Raw genomic sequence first — 25,345 nt, 5'->3', positions numbered from 1 at the left:
TTTCAATATTTTCCCAAAACAAGAACGATTACAAAAACATGTGCAAATACTTGTCAAAGAAGTTGGCCCTCGTCTCATCCGATATATTCTATATTCATTGCAACTCTTTTTCTGATAGAAGGCCACTGTGTGTGTGTAATGAATATAGCTGTTTCAATAATTGGCATTCAAATCTTTCATGCAGATGTTATTTTTCGATATTTTATCCCGAAAGAAGGGTTGTGTACGGTGTTTAGCTTACCACATAAATCCTTATGTACGCTGCATAGTTATGTTGTTATACACCGTACACAAACACTTTATTTTCATACTCGTTTATTGTCCCAAAAGTTTCAAGGAATGAGTATTCACGGGTAGGTTTATGATTGGTAACTTTTACTTTATCCCTGTATTAGGTTTCGTTCAGATAAAACATGTAAATGTCTCAACAACTGTATCGGAACTGAAAGTTAGTGTTGACATTCACAACTATTTGCACATAAACAAGTTAACTGTTCTTATTAGAATATCAACGTTGTTTTATGAATAGGAAAAATCGATGCGAAAATTACTTGGGAGCAGGAATTTCAAATGTTGAGAAATGTACTACATTGAATATTGATAAAGCAAAACAAAGATTTTCGTTACCGTGTAAGGTCAAAATCGATCATGCCCGCTTGGTTAGTACCTATATCCGGTGAACTGATGATACATGGTGAAATCAGAGTATTTATATACTAGTCAACAAAAGAAACGATACACAAGTTTGAACTCCCATTTATCATTAAATATAATAAAAAGGAAAAACTGTTAAATTATACAATGAAAAATATTCACTTGCAAAGCAAATGCATATGCTTATAATAATCTGACCAAATTGCAAAGTGAGAAAATACCGTGTTATTGTACACAAGGGTCAGATGTATTTTGCGGAAAATGATGACAAAAGTCGGCACTTAATTTCGAAGGTGTGAATAAAATATTCAAATATATGCAAAGGCATTTAAACAGTTGAAGCAGACCATGTTTAAGTTTTTAATTTTGAGTACTTATAACGATTTTAGAATTGTTTGGTAAAACCAACACTGTGTAAAGATAAGACCAATTGGGCATTTATTTACCTTGGAACAGTGTAATAAAACTATCTAATTTTATTATATATGGAAAATCTTTAGATTGTAGCGTTTCTTTTGTTGACTAGTATATATGGAAAACCATTGGATTGTATCGTTTCTTTTGTTGACTAGTATATATGGAAAATCATTGGATTGTATCGTTTCTTTTGTTGGCTAGTATATATGGAAAATCATTGGATTGTAGCGTTTCTTTTGTTGACTATTATATATGGAAAATCATTGGATTGTATCGTTTCTTTTGTTGACTATTATATATGGAAAATCATTGGATTGTATCGTTTCTTTTGTTGGCTAGTATATATGGAAAATCATTGGATTGTATCGTTTCTTTTGTTGACTATTATATATGGAAAATCATTGGATTGTATCGTTTCTTTTGTTGGCTAGTATATATGGAAAATCATTGGATTGTATCGTTTCTTTTGTTGACTATTATATATGGAAAATCATTGGATTGTATCGTTTCTTTTGTTGGCTAGTTTATATGGAAAATCATTGGATTGTATCGTTTCTTTTGTTGACTATTATATATGGAAAATCATTGGATTGTATCGTTTCTTTTGTTGACTAGTTTATATGGAAAATCATTGGATTGTATCGTTTCTTTTGTTGACTATTATATATGGAAAATCATTGGATTGTATCGTTTCTTTTGTTGACTAGTTTATATGGAAAATCATTGGATTGTATCGTTTCTTTTGTTGACTATTATATATGGAAAATCATTGGATTGTATCGTTTCTTTTGTTGGCTAGTTTATATGGAAAATCATTGGATTGTATCGTTTCTTTTGTTGACTATTATATATGGAAAATCATTGGATTGTATCGTTTCTTTTGTTGACTATAGTATATATGGAAAATCATTGGATTGTATCGTTTCTTTTGTTGACTAGTTTATATGGAAAATCATTGGATTGTATCGTTTCTTTTGTTGACTAGTATATATGGAAAATCTTTAGATTGTATCGTAACTTTTGTTGGCTAGTATATATGGAAAATCATTGGATTGTATCGTTTCTTTTGTTTACTTGTATGCAAACCATGTTATGGTCAATTCTTTAACAGATGAAACTTCAATTCCAGCGTTGTTTTCAGAAGAAATATCATCTTTTAAGTGAAGGATGTCATGTCGTAGATGCCAATGTTAACAAAATAAAAAAAAATCATTTTACAAAGCCATTTATATGTTTTTGCTATGACGTTGTAGGTTGTTTTTTTTAACCGTAAGGTTGTATATGCATAGTTAACTGCTAGTAGTCTGTTGTTATTTATGTATTATTGTCATTTTGTTTATTTTCTTTGGTTACATCTTCTGACATCAGACTCGGACTTCTCTTGAACTGAATTTTAATGTGCGTATTGTTATGCGTTTACTTTTCTACATTGGCTAGAGGTATAGGGGGAGGGTTGAGATCTCACAAACATGTTAAACCCCGCCGTATTTTTGCGCCTGTCCCAAGTCAGGAGCCTCTGGCCTTTGTTAGTCTTGTATTATTTTAATTTTAGTTTCTTGTGTACAATTTGAAAATTAGTATGGCGTTCATTATCACTGAACTAGTATATATTTGTTTAGGGGCCAGTTGAAGGACGCCTCCGGGTGCGGGAATTTCTCGCTACATTGAAGACCTGTTGGTGACCTTCTGCTGTTGTTATTTTCTATGGTCGGGTTGATGTCTCTTTGGCACATTCCCCATTTCCATTCTCAATTTTATTGTTATTTTTCGCCTCTCATGTTAACTTATCATCCAGTACCTTTTTTTGAAGAAAAGAGCATGTACAGCATTTGAGAAATCTTCATAGTGATTTGCATAATCTCCTTAATAATAAAACTTGAGTAGGTTGAACAATTGAACTTTTTTTAGTGAAACAGCAAGACAGAAATTTGCCTAACTGACAATCTTATGGCATACTGTGGATTCATTAGTATTCGTTGGATACCAATTTTCGTTGCTTTCTTGGGTACAGGTGACCCACAAAATTAAATGTTCAACAAAAAACAGATTTTCTACAGGCTTATATGCAGACTTCGGCAAAACTATGATATTAAAAATCAACAAACATGAATGTTTTCCGGAATCCGCGAAAATTAGTATGCACAAAAATAAATGAATCAGCAGTAACTGAATTTGTCGTAATTTTTTTTTCCAGTACATTTTTTCTCTCCTTAAAGTGAAGGTCGAGGGGCAAATATAATTCAAATTCTTATAAGCTTTGCTACCTAATCAATGATACAAGGCAAACAATTTTGTACATACAGCGTGCGTTTCATCAGCGGCATTCATTCCTTAATAATTTTCTGGTGAACGTTAGATATTTGAAAAAAAAACAACTTCGGCGAGCATATATCTTTTGATCCTGTCGACGCCCCCGTTTTCGCCCCTTTTGGAGTCATGATATGTCACGTAGAGCGCGGTGTGTAGACTAAGATAAATTCTATGAGATTATAATACATATAAATTTCATAAAAACTTTTACGAAAAGTTATCTATGGATAATTCAATATTTACAAGAAAAGTCATTTGATACAACTTATCTAAAATGTCTACGTTTGACACAATTAAAAAAATAAAATAATGTTTTAAGAAATATAGATTAATTCGTTCGAGTTTTTAATTCACTGTTCAATTATTTACGCATTCGTCCAACATTAACAATCTTTACAGTAAAGATAGCGCAACCACTTCGTTTTAGAAGATACATTCGAATAAATGATTAATACAATCAAACGTAGATGCCATACACAATATTTGCATCATTTCGTAACATAACGAAGTACCAAGGACTTGATGCAGTAGAACATCTTCTTTTATGACGAAAACAATAAGAATAATATACAAACTCTGAAAAAAAAAGAAAAAGAGTGAACCGAAATGAGCGCTTGGAATTTTTGGCTGTGGTAAACGAAGAGGATTTAATAGGACAAGAAATCCATCACAATTGGCCCTCTATCAAACCCTCTGAGAGTTACTGAAATGGTTCTTAAGCTTATATAAAAAATCTTGCCTCTCCCTATACGAAATAACTAACTGTACGTTCCAATTCCAATCGAACACTGCTGAGGAGTTAGTACATTCGGAACATTAACTAATTTTAAGCATGAGCTCTACTACCAAGTGAAAACCATTGACTACATGAACCATAAGGGTTTTCATTAAAAGAAGAAAGCGTAGTAAACATATTGTTATTGATAATTCTAACGCATTTCAATGAATTGTATAAACCCGATTTGGCGATACAAATAAGCAACTTTCATTTCAAAGAATGCTATAACCTTTCTTGTTGGTTAATAACGAGCGTATTTGAATCGACGTTGTCTTAAGGGTTGTAAAAAAAGGAGTTTAATCGGCCATTACTGACGAAAGGTAATTAAAGGTCAAGGTCGAAGGCAGTTCAAGTAACGCTTGGAAGGAAGGGCAAATGTATTCTATTGATTAAACATACTTTTTTCATTAAATTAATTACCAAGATATTTACTTTATCGTCAGTATTCAAATAAAACAAGGTTCAACACATCATTTTTTTTTAAATGTCCTGTACCAAGTCATGAATATTGCAGTGGTTATCAATTAGTCCGTTTCAATGTATGTTGGCGTTTGTTTTTGTAGCAGTTCAGTGTTTCTGTTGTTCCATTATTTTGTTCTTATAGTTGATGTGTTTCCCTCTGTTTTGGTTTGTGACCTGGATTTGTTTAAGTGAAATCAATTTTTGAACAGCGGTATATTACTATTGCCTTTATATACGTACTATTCTTTATCTTAAAGAAAATTGATGGAAAATACCAAAGGATCATTAAAAACTCATCGTTAGAAGAAAAACTAAAAACGCCAATGGCAAAATACTGCGTAAAAGATAATCCAATTCCCAAAACACTCAGGGTCTTTTATAGTTTGTTGTTCGATATGCCTGTTGTTCAATATGGGTTTTGCTCATTTATACATCGGCGATCGATAAGAGCTTACTTCCACATCATTTGCTATATTGCAAAGAGTTGCCTCATTGCCAATTATACCACATCTTCTCATTTCTATTAAGACTGAACAAATGAACCCCACCAGAACCCAAAGTTTATCTAAACTGCTGCGGAATGGTAATGAGATCCTAAATCCGTCATCAGGCATTTTCTTCGGCAACAAAGTTTCATATTCGTAAGATAATTTTAGACTTCCATTCAAGCCTTTAATTCAAATACGGCTTTTCCTTTTTCGTTAATTTTCACAGGTACTGTTATTAATTGTTTTATGATTCTTTCTTGTTACACTATTGTCTTTGGTTCTTGTTTTTATTAGTTTTGTTTTCTTTGATCTTTTTTTATATTTTTGTTTTGTTTTTATTGTTTATTGTTTTATATTTTTGTAATTATTTTTTAGGGGTAGAAAATCCATTTATTTTAATTAATTTGTGTTTGATAAGACAATAAAAGCAGAAGTGAGATATACGCCGATAAGAAATCAACCAATCGACGAAAAACACAAAATGCATCAATAGACAATATTCTGCCAACATAATATACAAGTCTATACATTATGTCATGCATTAAATTGTACAGAGTCCATGAAAGTTGTGAATAAATTATAATTTTTTTATCAGAAATCTGCCATTATTACCAATGTCTCCAAATAACAAAATGCGTTTAGTGCATATCATGAATCAACTCCGCACGATATTTCAAATATGTTTCCAGATAAACAAATACTTTTTATGCTTTTTCATTAATTTTGCTATTTGTCTTTGTTCGGCCCTGATAAACAAATACTTTTTATGCTCTTTCATTTTTCATTAATTTTGCTATTTGTCTTTGTTGACTCACTTATGTCATTCGAAACGAACCTTGCACTAAATTATTTTCTTTATTATTGAGTGGTGTAAGGTTGATAAATTGCACGATTCAATTGTTGGAATATGTCTATAGACTTCATTCAAACGTAATTGTGGGCGTTGTTTGTCTACAAAAAAACAAAAAACAAAAGAAAACTGATTAAAGGTATCAAGTTGAGTCTCGATAGGTGACTTTCATTATGTTAGTATTTGTAATATTTTTTGCTGCTTATAATTTATTAACAGAAAATAAAAGACAAGGACATTAGCATCATAAGTCACAATGCAGCCTTCTAACATATGCAAAATTCAACACTATATATATATATACAACTCGTCTAAACATCAACCCAACAATGTTAGATCTGTAAATTTGCTTTCGAAAATTTTTGGTTCTTCCCTCGCCGGGATTCGAACCCATGCTACTGTCATATCGTGACACCAAATCGCCTGCACCGTCCCGCTAGACCACACGACCACCTGGGCTCTCTAAAAACGAGCTTTCGTTGGCCGTGTGTTACCTTTCCTCGTCAGTTTTAATCTAGCGGCGTACTACAGTACATGATATATAAGGCATGAAGATGTTATTTTTACAGATCAGCTAAATTATCTATAGTAAAGGATCCTACAAATTAATGTAATATACAGTCACAGAAAATAATTATATTTATAAGTACGTCTGAGTCAGTGACAACTCTACAACAGATGTATCCATCGGATCGCCATCAATGATGGTGATACATGGCTGTGTACATAATGTATATACAACTCGTCTAAACATCAACCCAACAATGTTAGATCTGTAAATTTGCGAAATTTTGGTTCTTCCCTCGCCGGGATTCGAACCCATGCTACTGTGATATCGTGACACCAAATCGCCTGCACTGCAGCCGTCCCGCTAGACCACACGACCACCTGGGCTCTCTAAAAAAGAGCTTTCGCTGGCCGTGTGTTACCTTTCCTCGTCAGTTTTAATCTAGCGGCGTACTACAGTACATGATATATAAGGCATGAAGATGTTATTGTTACAGATCAGCTAAATTATCTATAGTAAAGGATCCTACAAATTAATGTAATATACAGTCACAGAAAATAATTATATTTATAAGTACGTCTGAGTCAGTGACAACTCTACAACAGATGTATCCATCGGATCGCAATCAATGATGGTGATACATGGCTGTGTACATAATGTATATACAACTCGTCTAAACATCAATCCAACAATGTTAGATCTGTAAATTTGCTTTCGCAAATATATATATATATATAAAGAAAAGTTATGTAACATCCGTATTCTGGTAATGGAAGATAATAACGGTTTCAATTCATCACATTTACTAGCGCTTTCACAGATCTTCAGGCAATATGACTCCCGTGTTAAGAGAGAGCCACATCTCTTGCACGTAAAAGACACCCTTGTAGATTTCGCAAAAGAGCAGGCTAACGCCGCTACAAAGCAGTATTCGCAACCGCAAAGTGGAAAGGAATTAATATAAGTTGCAATAACTTGTTTCCCAATCCACTATAAATAAATATGTTTAAGCTATGACTTGTATACATAAGTGTTATAAAACTATTGATTGACGTTAACAATAGTTTGACGTTAACAATAGTTTGACGTTAACAGATTCAAGGGAGACTACTAATGTCATTTCAAAATTTAAGTAAAGTTTTTTAATGTTATTTAAGAATACATTAAAATATCATTTATCATTTAATCCCGGGATGAATACATATTTATTTCCATTGTATATGGTCGATCGTCAAAATGATTTTCTCCGGAAGAAGAGAGAAAAATTATTCATAAATATTTTTAACCCGGGATTAAAAGATAAATGAAATTTAAATTTTTACTTAAATAACATTTTAACTAAAAATTAAGATAAATCATTGAAATAAAATAAAATCAACATGATAAAACCATTGGCGTATTGGTCATTGTTGTTCCAAGTATTTGTTCTACCAATGTTGTGTTTGTCGAAATGTCTATATTTTTTTTTCTCGTTACTATGATACGGTCTTTTTTATAAATAATTTGGTATTTTCCAGATTCATGTTTCCCTTCCATTCATTTTCCTTTTCAGTCAAACGAACCTTCTAGTTCCAAGGTTTGTCCAATATTTCAATATACCTTTGTTTGCGGTCCCCCATGTCCAGCACGGTCTTTGCTGTACCATTTCTGTCCATCTCTAGACTGGTAGTACTTACGCTTGTCCGTAGACTTTTTTATGCAAGGTGCTTCGTCAATTATCTTTTTAAACCAGTCATCTATATGTAAAGAAAACCAGAAGAAAAATCGTTAATAGGTTGAGTTTTTGAAAGATATTGATTCTTATGCATTTTGCTTCAATCAAATGACTGTGAATTTACTAAATTATACATGTTATATACTATTATTCAATTTTATATATTATCATAATATATAAATATATCAATTTAAAGTTCTTGTTGAAATCCAATCAATGAAAGACGCGTCAAACTAAGAACACGTTATGTAATAAAGATTCAATTTAATATAATAGTTTCTTTTTCATTTCAGTTAATATCTAATACATAAATTCTATGCAACTGTCATACACGTGAGAAGTTTAGCTAGCTTTAAAACCCGGTGTAATCCACCATTTCTACACAAGGAAATGCCTGTACCAAGTCAGGAATATGACAGTTTTTTTCCTGTCGTTTCATGTGTTTCAGGCTTTTGATTTTGCCATTTGATAAAGGACTTTACGTTTTGAATTTTCCTTGGATTTAGGTATTTTTGTTATTAACTTTCTAAATTTTACAATTAAAGGAAGCTGATGGTAAAGAATGAAAAGGTTTACACCTTGTTTGACTATAACCGCAATATATCATTAACGAAACGAAACATGCATTTTTTTTTATCCTGAATTAATTAACCCTTGTTAGCGATTACTTTATTCAATCCATCATTTCCGGTTTTCTCCATTTCTGCTGAATAGAAATCTTTTTATATGACACAATAAATATTCGTTTCAAAAAACTGACTCGAAAGTTTTATGACCGCAAGGCCTGGTGTGGTGACATGTTTATCAAAAGGCACTCATATTGTTACGATGATTAATGAGAAACAAATCTTCAAATCTATTGATTAGACGGATTTCCTTGTATCGAGACCAGGGAACTATTGTATGAACACATCCCAGTCAATAAAGTCCGTAAAATATTGCAAAAATAGTGTCAGTAAACAAGTCAAATATTTTATTAATATCGTGTTCCGTGTACTTTTTGTTCGAACCATCTGTTTTGCATACAGTAAGATTGTTCGAAGTCGTTGGTGACAAGAAATACCTTTGATATGATGTTCATTTTCTATAAATTTCCTTGTATAGATTGCTAAATTTTGCGAAACGGTAATGTTAAGCTATCTTCAGGAATGATTGCTTACATTGTAAGACTTATTTGTTACAACCTTTTGGAATTGTCAGTGTTTAATGCTCTACAACTTCGTATTTCATTTATCATCCCAAATGTGTTGATTCGACTAGCAAAGTGAGTCTAATGTAAACGGAACACGCGTCTGGTGTACCAAATTGCATTGCCGGTATCTATGATAAGTTTTTTAGAAGTCTTGAAAGCGGAAAAAGACGGATATAAAAGACGATTCCTTTGTCTGCATCAATCGGCATGAATAATACCAGTAATCTGTCTTTTATCTACTAACTGGTCCGTGAGTCTTCTGTCAGTAATGTAAAGTGCTAAATTAACAGGAGTAAACGTAAACAGTTTGCTACATCTTTTGAGCGTTTGAAAGTTGTCTGGAGTGATATGGATTAAAAAATAAAGAACATTTATTAAAAGTGTACACAACTTATTTTTATTGTTTAGTCATTAATCAGGCTATTCCCAATCCTGACAATTGAGATAGTCTTGACTTGTAACCGTTTAGGTTATGCACGTTCCAGATAGGATCGAAGGCAGGAGAAAGGTAGGTCTACAATGACGCAATGATAAATGTCATATTTTTCTCAACTATCGTGTCAACTTGAGTCTAAATAACGTAGAAAGTACTGTGACATAAAGTTGCTTAAATCTACGCTATTTAGACTTAAGTGGATACGATACATGCGATAGTTTTCTCATGGGCATTCACATCATTACTATTGAAGTTGAAGATCAACCGAAGTTGTGATATCCATGATATATTATATTTCGGGAATACACATTTTTTAGCTGACATGGGGGTTCCATCATGCTGCTGAATGATTTGAAACACATAGAAGTTGCGCCCCTACTTTACTTTTAATGAAATCTTCTGTTAAGTTCAGCGGACTTGTTTCAGTGATTCAAAACTTTGTTTTATACAGTTTATTTTGTTTGTACTTACAGGCTGTGTAATATTGTATATTGTTATTTAAAAGTATTTGCATTGTTTTGGTTTTAAATGCATGTATGCACTTTCAAAAGGGCTCTTGTCAAAAGTTGAATGTATTGTCTGTCTTCTAGTATTTTTATGATAATTTTTGTGTCGATACTTAATTTTAGTTTATACCTTATTTCTTCCTTAAGAGTTGTGTATAAATCTGGATTTTATAAACATAATTTCATTTTCGGCCGGAAAGACTTTCAAATTATATTTTGCTTCCACACTTTAAAAAAAAATCAATGTGGATTTAGCAGGTGCTATATCTTTTCTGTAACTTGGTGTTCTTTTAAAAAAATATCTATAGTGGTTTAAATTTTATTTGAAGAATGACTGAATATAACACGGTAAAGAAGAAGAAAAAGAAGAAGAAGAAGAAGAAGAAGAACAAGAACAACAACAACAACAACATCAACAAAAGCTGCAGACTAAACATCTTTCCCCTCACATTTGTCTCAATAATGTTTGCAAAACTACAACATATGTATAGCAAAGATCAATTCAAAAAGACCTTGAACATCACGGGCTAAATTCTTGTATACTCTTGAAAAAAAAGTTTTTGATACTAAACAAAGAGATGCCGTATTAACACACTGCTTCTCATTTTTGTATTATTTATAAAAATGCAATAAAAGAAAATTTGTCAGCATTAGGATGCAATCACTAGTTTATAATGAGCTATACATGTTTTCGTTGGGATATTTATACCGTGTTTCAGATGGTTATGAATTTACAACTATATCCTTTGTGGGTTAAAATATTCTTTAGAAATATTCTATTATAATAACACCATGAACATGATAACTTTCAAGTTAATCAATGAGTTATTACAAATACACAAAATCTGAAGTTAAAAGAAACGTGACACTGTTCGTTTACTAAATTAATAAATATAAGCCTTAAAACATGTTTATTAAAATTTTGTTGGTCAAAATCATATCAATCGGCATTTTTTTTAGGTCAAATGATCCAACGCTTGTCATAATCAATGATTTTAAATTAGATAATGGTCACGTGATCGTGCTTACTTCATAGCTTACAACCTGAGAAAATGTCTTAAACTGGACGATGTCGATCACTTGTAAAAAATTATCAAAGAAATAATAAACTTCATGCGTCCTTAGCGATTTGCTGTTCTATGGAATTTTAAATAATCAAATATTCAATGTCAATCTTTGATAAAATGATTTCAAAAAGATCATAAAAATAGAAGGCAAATGCTGTAAACATATGTATAACAAACAAAATGTAGATAAGCACTCTTAGGTAGATTTTAAAAGCGTTCTGTCAATTTTGTGCGTATTGCAAGCATAAATGTCTCCATTCATTCAATTGTGTTAGGTTCAATGTTATGAATAGTCTGGTGTTTTCCTGATTCGTGTTTTCCCTGTATTCGCCTTCCGCGTCCATTCAGCAAACCTTCTAGCTCCAGGGTTTTCCCCGTATTTCAGTATTCCTTTACTCTTGATCCACCTTGTCCGGTATGATCCCTACTATACCATTCTGTTCCATCTTTAGACTGGTAGTAAGTACGGTAATCTTTAGATTCTGTATACTTGGTGATTCTTTTTTAATCTTTTTGAACCAGTCATCTGCATGTATATCTAAATGCGAAATTCAATCGGTTCATTCGTTACACAGATTCTGGCGGTAAAAGCGATAAATGTCTTCAACCTAACAAATCCTTTAACAAATTAACGGTGCAAATACTTCTGCACCAGATGCACATTTGGACAACAGATGACTCTTTAGTGATGATAGAGGCAAAACATACTTGAAAACCCCTTGGAAAACTTATTAGCTCCAGGATTACAAAGTAAAGAGATTATTAATAAAAAAAAAAAGACAAAATATATAGCCAAAAACCGTCCAAGAAATAAGAGCATGGCATGAATGAGATATCTTCCTTAATTTAAGTTAGTGGCACACATATTGTAACAGTTAGTTTTGATAACACAATATCTGTACTTTTGTGGGAGTAACGAAGTACTCGCTACTTGGCTAGTGATAACCTGATGGATTATTAGTCCGCCAAAAAACGTTTTGACTCAGATGTAATTATAACATTAACAATACCAAATTGACTACACCAAATGCGCATTTCGACAATAAAAATCTCTTTGCTGATAACCGAAAATCCAAACGACTTTTTTTTCTCCTGTGTCCTGAAACTGACAGTCATTTTGGATTCAGTACATATAATGATAACCTTTTCCAATTTAAAAAAAGGAGAGGATAGCAAGAGAAAAATAATGAAACCCCAAAAATGCAACAACCTAACCACCAAGAAGTAAAACGGTCTACTAAACACCACACTGAAATCCAAAGTTTGAGCAACACGACCCCAACTAATTATTCTATTTTTGCGTGAGTCGGGTCTCGTTGAATGATGTGGTTTATTACATAATGTGGCATTTTTAGCAGTTCCTTATCCCTTTTTTCCTATTCATTATTACTTTGGCTTTTTAAGTCTTTTATTCAAGCTCAGCAGATGAGTCTGATCTATAACTTGATAATTTGATTAGCTGTTAAAGATGTGTTTGCAAAGAGAAATAGCCTCTACAAGTGGACAAAAGACGAGTGTTGCCTTTTCAAAGCAATGTAGCTAACTTTATATAAAGTGCGGATCATACTCACAAAGAAATAGAAAAAAAACTGGTATAATATACATTGTCTGTCAGATCGTTGAGTTTACTCTCCCTGATATAAAACGTTTTAAAATTACATTTTCACCTTTAAGTTAGAACCTATGGAGAAAATAAGTAGAAAAAAACCTGTTAAATGGTAAAATGAAATACTCTCAAAGTTTATTTTCTTCAGATAGTCATGACACGCTCCATCCATGCCATCTGATGGGGTAATATACTTGTTATTAAAATCATAACATTATGTGATTGTGAGGAATGCCTTACAGTAAACAAATATTACTTTACCTGGAATATGGAATACAAACAAAGCTATCTTACTGCAGAACCTCTTCTAAGTATGAGAAAAATTGAGAAATCTACTTTTGTTGTTATTTTCACTGTAGTTGCCAAGATCCCATTTTCATCTTAGCTATGAAAGATGTTTGTATTTATCGGGATAAGATTCAAAAACGGAAAATTCCTAATCAAATGGCAAAAATCAAAAGTTCAAACACATCAAACGAATGGATAACAACTGTGATATTCCTGATATGGTACAAGCATATTCTTATGTCGAAAATGATGGACCAAACCGGATTTTTATAGCTTGCTAAACCTCTCACATGTATGAAAATCGCATCACATTCCATTATATTGACTATGATGTGGTTCATACTTGTAATAAAACTTTAGCTATATCATCGTCATCACTGCTACTTCCTGATCCTTTTCCACCTTTACTACATCCACTGACATTATAAGCAGATTTCGCAGCTCCAATGTCTTCAACTTTTCCAAATTTGGCTACATTTTTATTTCCGAATTTACTCAGTTCTGGGACAGCTGAATTAATACCTGATAAAACAGGTTTATACGACATCTTGATCGTACCAAGTGTATATGTTTATAAATAAATATCAAAAGCATCAATGAGTTCAAAATAGTAATATCGATTTTTCTTTGTTAAGCTTCACTTAAAGCTAGGTTCACACTGCCGATCAACTCGATCAAGCCCGATCAAGACAAATTACGTGATCGAGAGACTGGTCTGACTCAATCGACAAGAATGTTCGGGATAGTCTACCTTTCTCGTCATCGATCTGGCTTTTAACCCGAGAGTTTTTGACATGTCACAAACACAAAATTAAAAACATATTTTAATGACGAACAAAACAAGTGCATTGAAACTATACATAAAAATAACACAACGTATATTGACGATGGTGTGTAAGTTCAAACAATACAACAGATATTGCAGTTAGATTCTGGTCAAAATTACTATTAACATGATTAAATCAATATCATATATTTAAAACCAAATGCAACAAAGTTAGATATCTATTGACAAAGGTGTTGTTTACGCCTAAGACATTAAGTTTTACAGTGGAACCTTGTACGAATACAAGACAACAAGTTTTACAGTGGAACCTTTTACGTATACATGCCAACTATTTATATTGGTTTAATTTTCATTTCAGTCTTTTTCAATGCATTATTTAGCTGCCATGTTTTCCAATGTACAGTCCGATCCGGAGCAAGGTAAACATGTCCAGTATAAAGTCCGTTGATGTTAGCACGTGAACAGTCATTAAACCACCAGGCGCTACCCTTCAGATATGAACAGTGAAGATGGCTTTTGTCATTATCACGATCCCATGTACTAAACATCATACCGCTAAGACTGTCCTTATCGACATCCACCATTGCATCACCTAAAATAGAATTAACAACATCTTAATAAGCGTCAATTGTGACAATAAACGGCACAATTACACATAACATTATCAAAATATAAACCTTACAAGATGTTTTAAATTCAAATTCAAATATTTATGTCATATAAACTCTGAACATTAAGTTTGTGACAAATTAAATGAATGCAAACATACACAAAAGACATTTCAAAAACAAAACCATAGGAAAACATATTCATAAAACATATCAAATTAAAAATCTATTTATATATATATATTTATAGAAATAAATCAAGAGTCCCTTGTCTTCAGCTATACTGCATGTTAAAAAGGACCCTACGCTTTCTACTCCTTTTGAGGTTTATAGGCAAAATTCTGGCATATTTTTAACTACATTTCCTAAAAAGTTATTTTTAAAACAGAAGTGAAATATATCATGCAAGTGAAATCAAATGTATTGTCTGTCAAAAAGGACAATTATTTTAATGCATGAGAACTAACAGTAAGAGCCCTTCTAATGTAGTATGTGAGACTCATACAAAAAAAAAGAAATAATCATACACGCAAAGCAAATAAATACGTGAATAATAAATTTTCTTAAGCTTAGAAAAAAGGAATTAATCCCGAATGTCTTACCTACAGATCTTAACTTTTGCTTAATACAAACCACAATGCACCTGGTGGCAAATTCGTTAATGTTTCGCATCTAAAAAAATTTGGACACAGCTAACTGATAAGAATAAATAAATATATCTATACATCATGTTTCGTTAAAAACTGAACACATAAAGATGGTTTTTTTCCCACAAATTTATCAATTGTTTTCAAAACAAAAAACAAATACCCCATCTTTAACACCAAAAATTAAAATACAGACCTGCATATTGTAACAAAAAAATAATACAGTCCGCTAAAAGTGAATACCACCTATTGTTATTGCATCCAATTCTTTTAATTTCAAAAAATCAATTATTCTTCGAAAAAGAGAAAACATTCATGTAGCAATTTTGCTAACATATACCATAAACAAACCACAAATTTAATTCTGGTCACTTATAAAGGTTCTATGCATTTATTTTTTTCGTTCATAGAAATAGTGTCAATTACACAAATCAGAAACAGAATTTAAATTTTACTATGCTTTAACAACAATTAATCACTCAATATCATTCAAATTTTCTACAAATACTCTTTGGTATGTTTGTCAAATTTAACGTCAATATTTGAGTAAATAGCATGAATAAGAATCTCTCTTCCGGTACAGTTCCATAGCACGGCGTCTCATACTCTGTTCAAGCCTTCTGAACTTTGGTTGAATAAATCTATTCCATTCATCAACAATTGCCACTCTAAAATCCCTTAGATTTTGTAAAGGTAGATCTCTGCGATTGAGATTTCTGCCATTGGCATCACACATGTTCAATAGGGTTAATGTATGGAGACATGGAAGGCCGAAAGATAGTGTCAATGACTTCTTCCTCTTTGGACTCGGTTACAATCCTTGACCTGTGTGATCTAGCGTTGTCGTATATGTACACGGGCATTGACCATGTTGACGCAAGTGGATAATTATTAAGATGAGGGACTACAATGTTACTAAGCACCAAATTCCTGTATGTCTGTCCGTTTATGTTACCCTGCATACCCAGCTTACAACGTCATAAGAAACAATCCCAAACTGTAACACCACCAGCACCAAATGCAATCGTTGGGCAAATGCTGTTTTGGTCATAGGCCATTTTATTTTCCCGCCACATTTGTTTTTGGCGTCAACTGTTTGTAACAGAAACCGTATCTAATCTGAAGAATAAAGTTTTTTAACAGCTTCTCATGTTCAAGCATCGACAGTCATTATCTCATCGACACCTGACTGTAAAATGCCTGTTTGTTAGCACATGTCTCTTGACAACACCACGTGCTTTTCGGATACCTCTTTGAAGTCGACGGACCAATGTTCGAATACTAACACGATCACCTGCATGTCAGTGGTATAAAAGCTGCGGGACAGGGGTTAGTGGGTGGGTTTTAGCATGAAAAATAAGCAGTGACGGGCAGTTAAACGCGGTCTTCTGGACTTTGGTCTATCATTTATAGTTCCTGTGTCAACATGACGTAGTAAAAGTCTGACAATGACGGTTTGATTAACATTGAAATGGTAATCAATGCTCCTAGTTTTCCTTCCGGCATTTGACATGCCAATTGCTTGCCAACGTACAGCAACAGATAACTTACACTTTGCCATATTGCATTATGATTTGATGAAGGTCAAATTTCACCTGTATAGTGGAGAGTAGGAAGGTGATTCAAAGGTACAAAACAGTGTATTTCTAAACGTACAGATGCCCTTTAAAAAATAGTTGCTTGACAGCTGGTTTATCGGAGTTCAATCTTTTTGGTCTTAATGCATTTTCTTAGTGCATGTTTAAGGCAATTCATAACACCAAACATTTATATATTTTTCGCAATAGTTAAAAACATATTGCTAGTTGTATTTCGGTGGTGCTTAACTTTTGACGGACGGTGTATATTTTGATTGAGATCCTAGCATAAGAAGATGGTTGTCATTAACAAAAGAAAAGACACATTTGTTTTCATTTCTGTGGCACCTGCAACTTGCAATTAATTTAGGTTAGCACATAAAACATCAATATCATTTTGGTATAAATATAATTTAAAAGAAATGAAATGATTTGATAAAGGTCTAATTTTATAATTTTCCTCCATTTTTCACCTACTGCAAATTTGACATTTGGAATTTTGAAAAGCACATTACAAGTGTACTCTCATTTTGTTAAGAGCTAATATCATATCTCATTCAACATCATGTGTGGATCGGATATTGGATATATTTTCCGTTTTTTCTGTAAATGTGATAAATACTAAAATTTCGTGCCTTAAAATTTACCTTTACTGTAGATTCATTTATTTTCGTGGGTACCAATTTTCGTGGATTAAGGAAAACAACCATGTTCGTGAATAGTTAATTTCGTGGTTTTGTTGAAAATTTGGTATCCGTTGAACATTTAATTTCGTGGTTCACCGGTTCCCACGAAATCCACGAAAATTGGTATCCAACGAATAATAATGAATCCACAGTATTAGGAAAGTTCAAACCTCTTCATTTTGAACCCAGTTGCAACGTTCCGAGACATATCACAAAAAAGACCAAAACAGAGTCGCTAAATTTATGTAAGGTCGACATAGCTTCAGAGAGTTATAACCTTAGTTTCTTAATATATGTTTTCAATTTATGAATGGGAAATTTTAGATAAGTTAATGTTATAAATCATGTCAGTACCGAACCACTGACTTCTGAGCAGATAATATCCTCGGGGATTAACATACTGTGGATTCATTAATTTTCGTGGGTACCAATTTTAGTTTTTTTTTCGATATTTGATTTCTTGGTTTTGACTAAGTTTGCATACAAGCCTATTGCAAAGTTGTTATTCGTTGAACATTTAATTTCGTAGTTCACCTGTACTCACGAAAGCCGCGAAAATTGGTATCCATCAAATAATAATTAATCAATAGTATTCTATTTTATTAAAACGACAAGATACCATGTTAGTTGATGTCAGCTAGGTTCCCGAATTTTGCAATCTGGATATAGAGCTCTTGATATCAGGAAAGGAAACATTTTCTTATGACACATATATGAAAATTGTCATACAATTGTTAAAGGTTTTTTTATAGAGATCTTAAAGGTTCCTCATGGTGTAATATTATACATAAGTGAACTCACTTCATTAATTTTGTCGTTCTGTTTCTGTATTTAAGATCAGATTGTTATATCAATGTTGTATATATAATACATTGTATACTATCTTACATTTGTATAAATTATGATATATTGTAGTAGAGACTTCACTAATATATCGTTTTATTGTTTATGAGTTTTTACTTGTGTTTAATCCGGTTTTTTTTTTAGCTTCTCTACTTTTATTTCTTTCAGTTTCCGCACTCCATCATAATATTGATGACTATGTGCCGTGCATGCGTGGGTGAAATTTACAATTCAATATTTACATAAAAAAAATAAAGAAAGAAATAATAATTATAAATGTGTTACAATTACATGGTGTAGTATTGGTTGAGAAAAGATGTAGGAATCAGTTTCTCTGAAGGCTTCCACTGTGGTTCATTGGACAGCAGTCACTGTTAAAAGGTTCCATTGGATGATTGACCTTGGATAGAATGAAAATTTATATGAGTCTTTTTTTTATTTTATTTTTTTACCTGAAACGATATTTACATTTGTAGTTATAACATGTACCTGCATTTCCACTGTATTGGCCTAAACAAAGTGTGTAGTTGGTTTCTTCGCTTTCAACATAAAAATCAGAGTACACAGCGAAGGCTGGAACGCCTTCAAAATCTTCCAAATCAATTCGTACTTTGTATGATCTTCCGGACTGTCTTACAATAGCATGTATATTGTCGTTTCCTTAAATAGAACATAACTTATGTAATTGAAAATAAAAAGTTAAATTTGAGATTGATAAGCGAAATTATAAGATAATGAATAATTCATACACATACACCAGAAAAGAAAACACAGAAATCGTCTTGAAAACAAAACCACTGACAAATGACTGAGTACAGATGTTTTTCTGAGATATATTCATTTCCTGTCAATCCAAAACTTTTTATCTTATTTTCGAGTTGTTTTGCAACATTTAGAGATATATTGTATTGACATGGACTCATTTATTTTCGTGGGTACCAAATTTCGTGGATAAGAGAAAACTTACATTTTAGTGAAAATCTAAACACCAAAAATCAAAACACAATCAAATGACAACCGGGATTAGGACACAATCGATGAAGCGACAGAATAGAGAACTATTCTTGTATCTAAAAAATTAAGACTGTGAAATCATGTCGCCAGTGAGATTAGATATATGGATATTTTATCGGTCAACCACTTTGTGTGATGACTTTAAGATACTTTCTGTGCTTTATTGATTTACTTGAGCATTACAAAAAATCGTGACGTTGCTGGATGTAATCTATTTGAAAGTACTGGAAAGTCATAAATTTTAATAAACGAAGAAATAATTTTAAGATTTTTATAATATCAGTAGAACGAGTACTTTGAGCGTTGTATCATTAACTATAATAATTCTCTGTAGCATAGGAATTAAGCATTATATTCGTATCTAACTATTGTCATTTATTAAACTGATAATAAAGTGTCAAGTTCTAAACCTCGTCGAAAATTTGTCTAGTGTACCCAACTCAAAAACGTTTTGATTCTTTCAATAGAGTGCATCATTCAGTCTCTTGTAGAAAATAAGAGACCACACCATGTAAACATTTTGTACACACGAGTACCGTCATTACCTAACACAGGGACAAATTCAATCAACATGAAGTAAGGCATATGTAGAAAGAGCAGTAATTTCAATTTTTCTTTTGGCATCTTAAAAAACTACCTGATACAGAAATTTTAGTTTCGGTGAGATCAGAAAAATGTTCGTTTATTTTCCATTTTTTTCTATTATTATTTTCTTCTGATCAACTGTCATTAGTGTTATAGTACCATGAATAATAAAAAAACAAGTAATATATACATGTTTACCATAAGCCGATACCGATACCGAAAACGAAACGGAAACTGAAACCAAAAATAGTAGTGCGGTAAATGGTAAAATTTTATAATGTTTAACTTACCTAACCATTTTACTTCATTATATACTTGGAACATGAATGCACTAGATGGAATATCACTTCAATTCAACAATTTATACGAATATATTAAAAACGAAACGTGAAATACATCTAATGCATGTTAAAAATTTATTTATGATGTGCATTAATCAAGAAGCTAGTTTTGACGAAGGGAAAGAACTGTACATAGTTCTAGAATACATGTAATATCGTTCCGACTATATAAAAGTGATATAAAATTATAAAGATAACCCTTAATTTTCATATGAAATCAAAACGAGTAATTATAAAGGCAAACATTTTTATTTCAGTATAATTGTATGACTACTGTTACATGTAATCTGTATCATAAGAGGACGATCCAAAAAGCTTGTGTGCTTTTGGCAAAACTACTTTCAACAATGTTTTCTCTCTCCATTTTCTTTTTTTTTCTTTCTTTTTTTCATCTTCATCTTCATACTCCATCTCCTTTCCTTTTTTTTATGTCACCTCTCTTAAAATAAATCGTTCAACCAAAACCCAGGCAGTGTTTTATTTTGGACATCTTCTTATAAACTATTCATACATAAATAAAAATGGACACAGGAAGGAAAATAAGATACATCTATGCCATAACAATAACACGATAAATTTCAGGTTGATGGATGCTTGGCGATATCATATATCCATATGAACATCATGTTGCAACACCATATACTGTAAGGCTGCTACGCAATCAAAATTGCAATAATCCGCGATCAACACAAGTATGTCAATGAAAAGATATGTGCTAGAAGAGTTTATTTAGAAAATTCCTTAAGACGAACGAAAATTTATAAAATGATAGGTTCTCTTTAAAGACATAGTCGGAACGGTATTGTACCTACTGTAAAACTATGCACAGCTCTATCTCTACGACGAAACCTGCTTTATGATTAATGTATATCAAAGATAAAGAGTATCAACATCTTAAGTTTGGTATCTTTCGTCCCTCTTTTGTATATTATTTGCATTAGTGTATTAAATTATATTTGAATTTAACTAAGCTTTTTTGATAGTTTCAAGTTAATTGAATATTTGAAGTGATACTCCATCTAGTGTATTGAAATTTCAAACAACATTATTGCGTAAAATGATTGAGTCAATTAACATTATAAACATTTATCATTTGCCTCACTTCTACTTTCGGTTTCGGTTTCGGTTTCGGTATCAGCTTATGGTGAACATGTCTAATATTAAAAAACATACCTAGCCAATACTCCGAATAGACGTGTCCAAATCCCTCTTTAAAAATCCTCCAATTCATCATAAATTCAATTTCTCCATTCAATCTTCTCTGTAATACCTGAGAACAATGTTTCATTATTAACGTGTATGTATTGAATAACACAGTGATAATGTTGATACGAAATAAGTTTGTTAGGTGGCATGGTAGTATTTACAATCCGAAATTTAGGTTTCTCTTTTGTGTATCGTACTTAAGTCATAGGCTGGTCCTCTCCCTGGCAACATACGGGTATCATATATACCTTTGTCATCAATCTGACTGAGCCAAACATATAATGAATAGAGGACCAGTCTTACTTAAGTCAATGCATCTGATTAGACAAAAATACAGTATCTACTCAATATTCTTTCCCAGCTTAGATATGGATCATTGGAAGAAAAATATGAACAATTTTACATACCAGTGAAGATGATTTTTTTGATTTTTTTGATTACTTTGTATTCACTACATGATAAAATACCTAAACGCACTAGTGGACTTAGGTTTATAAAGATAGGCACTAGTGGACTTAGGTTTATAAAGATAGGCACTAGTGGACTTTGGTTTATAAAGATAGGCACTAGTGGACTTTAATTTATAAAGATAGGCACTAGTGGACTTAGGTTTATAAAGATAGGCACTAGTGGACTTAGGTTTATAAAGATAGGCACTAGTGGACTTAGGTTTATAAAGATAGGCACTAGTGGACTTAGGTTTATAAAGATAGCAGAAAAAGTAAACAGCCATAAAACATGTATAACTTCATGTTTGAACATTATATTGAAAACACTTCGGTTAGATGTGTATGTAGAATTTTGGGCAGTGTTAGAAATGGTGAAAATTGTAAAAAAAAAAGAAGAAGCTATCATTAACCCTCGAGTTCTGTCCCATGAAATACTACCATGCCACATACACAATAGTGACCTTTGTAGGTAGGTAGGGCACTAACTGTTTATGAAAGAAATAATTGAGTAGTGATTTTATACTTCGTATTTGTAGACAATACCAATGATTTTTATATTCAAATATCATAGGATTTTTAAAAATTTTTTTTTTTGAAATGTCCGAACAAAATTTGTCAGAATCCTACACAATTGAAGTGTTAGCCCTATGTTATCCCTAGAACATTGTTCGACATCGTAATTTATTTCACGAAAGCTTTTTTTGTATTTAATCCGGTGCTAGGTAAATTTTTAAATCAGCTTGATCAGTGAACTTTGATATCTATAATTGATATAAAACCAGGTGGTAAAGTTTTGCTTCCTAAATGATTTGAGTGATTTTGTTTATTTTGTATTTTTACCTTGATTGAATACAAACCTAAAAGTATCTACAATGTTTTAGGTTTCCTTGTAAATGGGGATGATTCTCATTTTGTCTATTCTTCCTTTAGATTTAAATAAACTATTACCGAAATATTATAATGAAATAAAATATAACAGTGCATAATGAAAGATTAAAAATAATAAATTGATTTCAAATAAGTATCATAAAAACTTATTTGAAATAGGAATAAGACTTAAATGCAGAGAATATGAATGAGACCATCAATGTGTTTGCATGTTAAGAAAACTCAAATACACTGGGCTTATAGCACCATCAGTGAGTCTCGAATAAAAAGTTAAAGTTTTCTTTTATTGTTTCTATTCTAACATATCTAAAGTTAAACACATACAAAAATAACAATCAAATACATTTTTAAAATATCATTCATAATAATAAAAGAAAAAAAAAACGCCCTCTTCCTTTATAAATTATGTGATCATTTGTCAAGAAAAAACAATAAACACATTCACGAGTAGAAAAAAAATCTTGACACCAAAAATGTAAATAAAACCTGAAAAGAAACATATTCTGTGTATTTTCCTGGATACTCAGAAAGAATTTCACAGGGATACCTTATTGAAGCTTGAACAATGGAGTTAATTGTAAAAAGCAATCTGAGGAATAAAGAATATTTATTTGTTGTTAAAAAAGAAAGAAAAGAAGAAAAGTAACATACTGTCCATCCTCCGCCATCTGTGGTCATGTCGCAATACACATTCATTTCCGGTCCATTTTCAGGTTGTATTTTATAGATACCGTCATAGTGTCCAGGTTGAAGATCGCTACAATCCCTTAAAATGTGAGACGAAACTGTAAAAAAGAAATATTCTTTATTGGCATATGTTTATTAATGCTGCAATTAGTTTCATGTCATTCACCAGGCTTCAGATTTAAAATGTTTAAAACAAACCTTTTAGATTTCCCAGTGTAATTTTAGGACTTCGGACGACCGAATAATTTTCTATATTCACTGTGATTTCATTTCGGCAGAGTCTTAATTTGCATGATTGCAGGTGTTGATGAATGCACCGAAAGAGATACGTATCCTGTTTTGAGTTCATTTCTTTAGTTTGTTTTACCTTGATTTGCACATGAGGTTTGTCTGTAGAGGGTCTTTTTGAATAAAACTATAACACAATATTGACTGCTGTATGCCAATTTAAAAAATATTCGCCGAATGCATTTGTTTGCATATTGTTGTCGATATTATGAAAACTCTAATCAACAAGTATTCAACTGAGGTGTTCAACAAGCTATAAAACCAAGTTTTATCCATCCCCTACACATGGAAATGCTAGTACCGACTCAGGAAGATGACCAATGTTTTCCATTCGTTTTATGTGTTTGAGCTTTTGAAAAAGCCCATACCATATAGTTAACTATAAAAAGCCCCGAAATGAAAAATTCAAACAAAAAAAACTAACGGCCTATTCAATGTACACAAAATGAACGAAAAACAAATATGTAACAAATAAAAAAACGACAACAACTGAATTACAGGCTCCTGACTTTGGATAGTCACATATATACAGAATTTGGCGGGGTTTAACATGTTAGCGGGATCCATACCCTACCTCTTACCTGGGACAGTACAACATGAGAACGAACTATCAAAATCAGTTGAAAAAAGTTTAACTAATCTAATGGATACAAATATAAATAGATCTAACAAAAACACAGAATAGACGTGGCCGGGTACTTGTATGGCCCAACAACAAAATGACACTAATACTGATCTGAGAGTATTTGCAGTTACTGACAGCTACTTCAAAGCCACTAACAACTAATAAAAAAACATGCATCTAATAATAAAGTTAACATGTTAGTCTTGTCTGTGTTTTCTTATTGATTCAGAGATTTAAAAAATGAAGACGAACAAATTATAATGTAAGAATATAATATGCAAAGAATTCAACAAAGTTTCCAGTCATTCCTGGTCATTCAGTGACACATTCAACTGATGTAGGTCGAGTAATTTCGTCATTACAGCAAAGAAAATGCTATAAATATAATTAAGATGAAAAAAAAAACGAACAAAAATAAAAATGCTGTATTCATACAACGCTCTTTTTACACTTTTATAGAAAAGGGAAAAAATATATACGTTTATCTGTCGAAAGATTAAAAAGACAAACTGATATCCAGACTGAAAAAAAGATTTACACACAACTAAAGATTGAGCAACATGACCAAACCAAGCACCACATGATTCTATCTCCCCCAGACGGATAAGCACATCTTTCTCTAAATGTGACACAATAAATCAATAACATACCTGCTCTTGTTTTAATCAAGACATTGCTTCGAAGTGTTGTTTCCATTTCAGAAATACATTCTAAATTTAATAAGCATATATTTGAAATATGATCAAAACTTGAAGCACAGCAAGGATAAAAATTAGCACATAAATGTGCACATTCTATTTTAGACGAAACATTATTCGTTCCAATAAGATCATCAATA

At 32.0% G+C, this 25,345-nt stretch overlaps 2 protein-coding genes across 2 annotated transcripts in view; both read right to left on the bottom strand.

The window, feature by feature from the left end:
- LOC143076841 (uncharacterized) overlaps nucleotides 1–25,345 on the bottom strand; it is a 176,985-nt gene that overhangs the window by 127,169 nt on the left and 24,471 nt on the right. The window lies entirely within an intron of this gene.
- LOC143074875 (ficolin-2-like) lies at nucleotides 14,108–23,688 on the bottom strand. The gene is made up of 4 exons (XM_076250100.1): nucleotides 23,559–23,688; nucleotides 21,538–21,634; nucleotides 18,914–19,084; nucleotides 14,108–14,655 (listed from the first exon to the last, which is right to left on the bottom strand). The coding sequence occupies exons 1-4, from the start codon at nucleotides 23,601–23,603 to the stop codon at nucleotides 14,396–14,398; spliced, it is 573 nt and encodes a 190-aa protein (XP_076106215.1). The 5' UTR covers nucleotides 23,604–23,688; the 3' UTR covers nucleotides 14,108–14,395.

Source organism: Mytilus galloprovincialis, chromosome 5 (genome assembly GCF_965363235.1).
Source record: "Mytilus galloprovincialis chromosome 5, xbMytGall1.hap1.1, whole genome shotgun sequence".
In the NCBI taxonomy this organism is placed as follows: Eukaryota; Metazoa; Mollusca; class Bivalvia; order Mytilida; family Mytilidae; genus Mytilus; species Mytilus galloprovincialis.
This window is presented reverse-complemented; position numbering and strand designations above follow the sequence as displayed.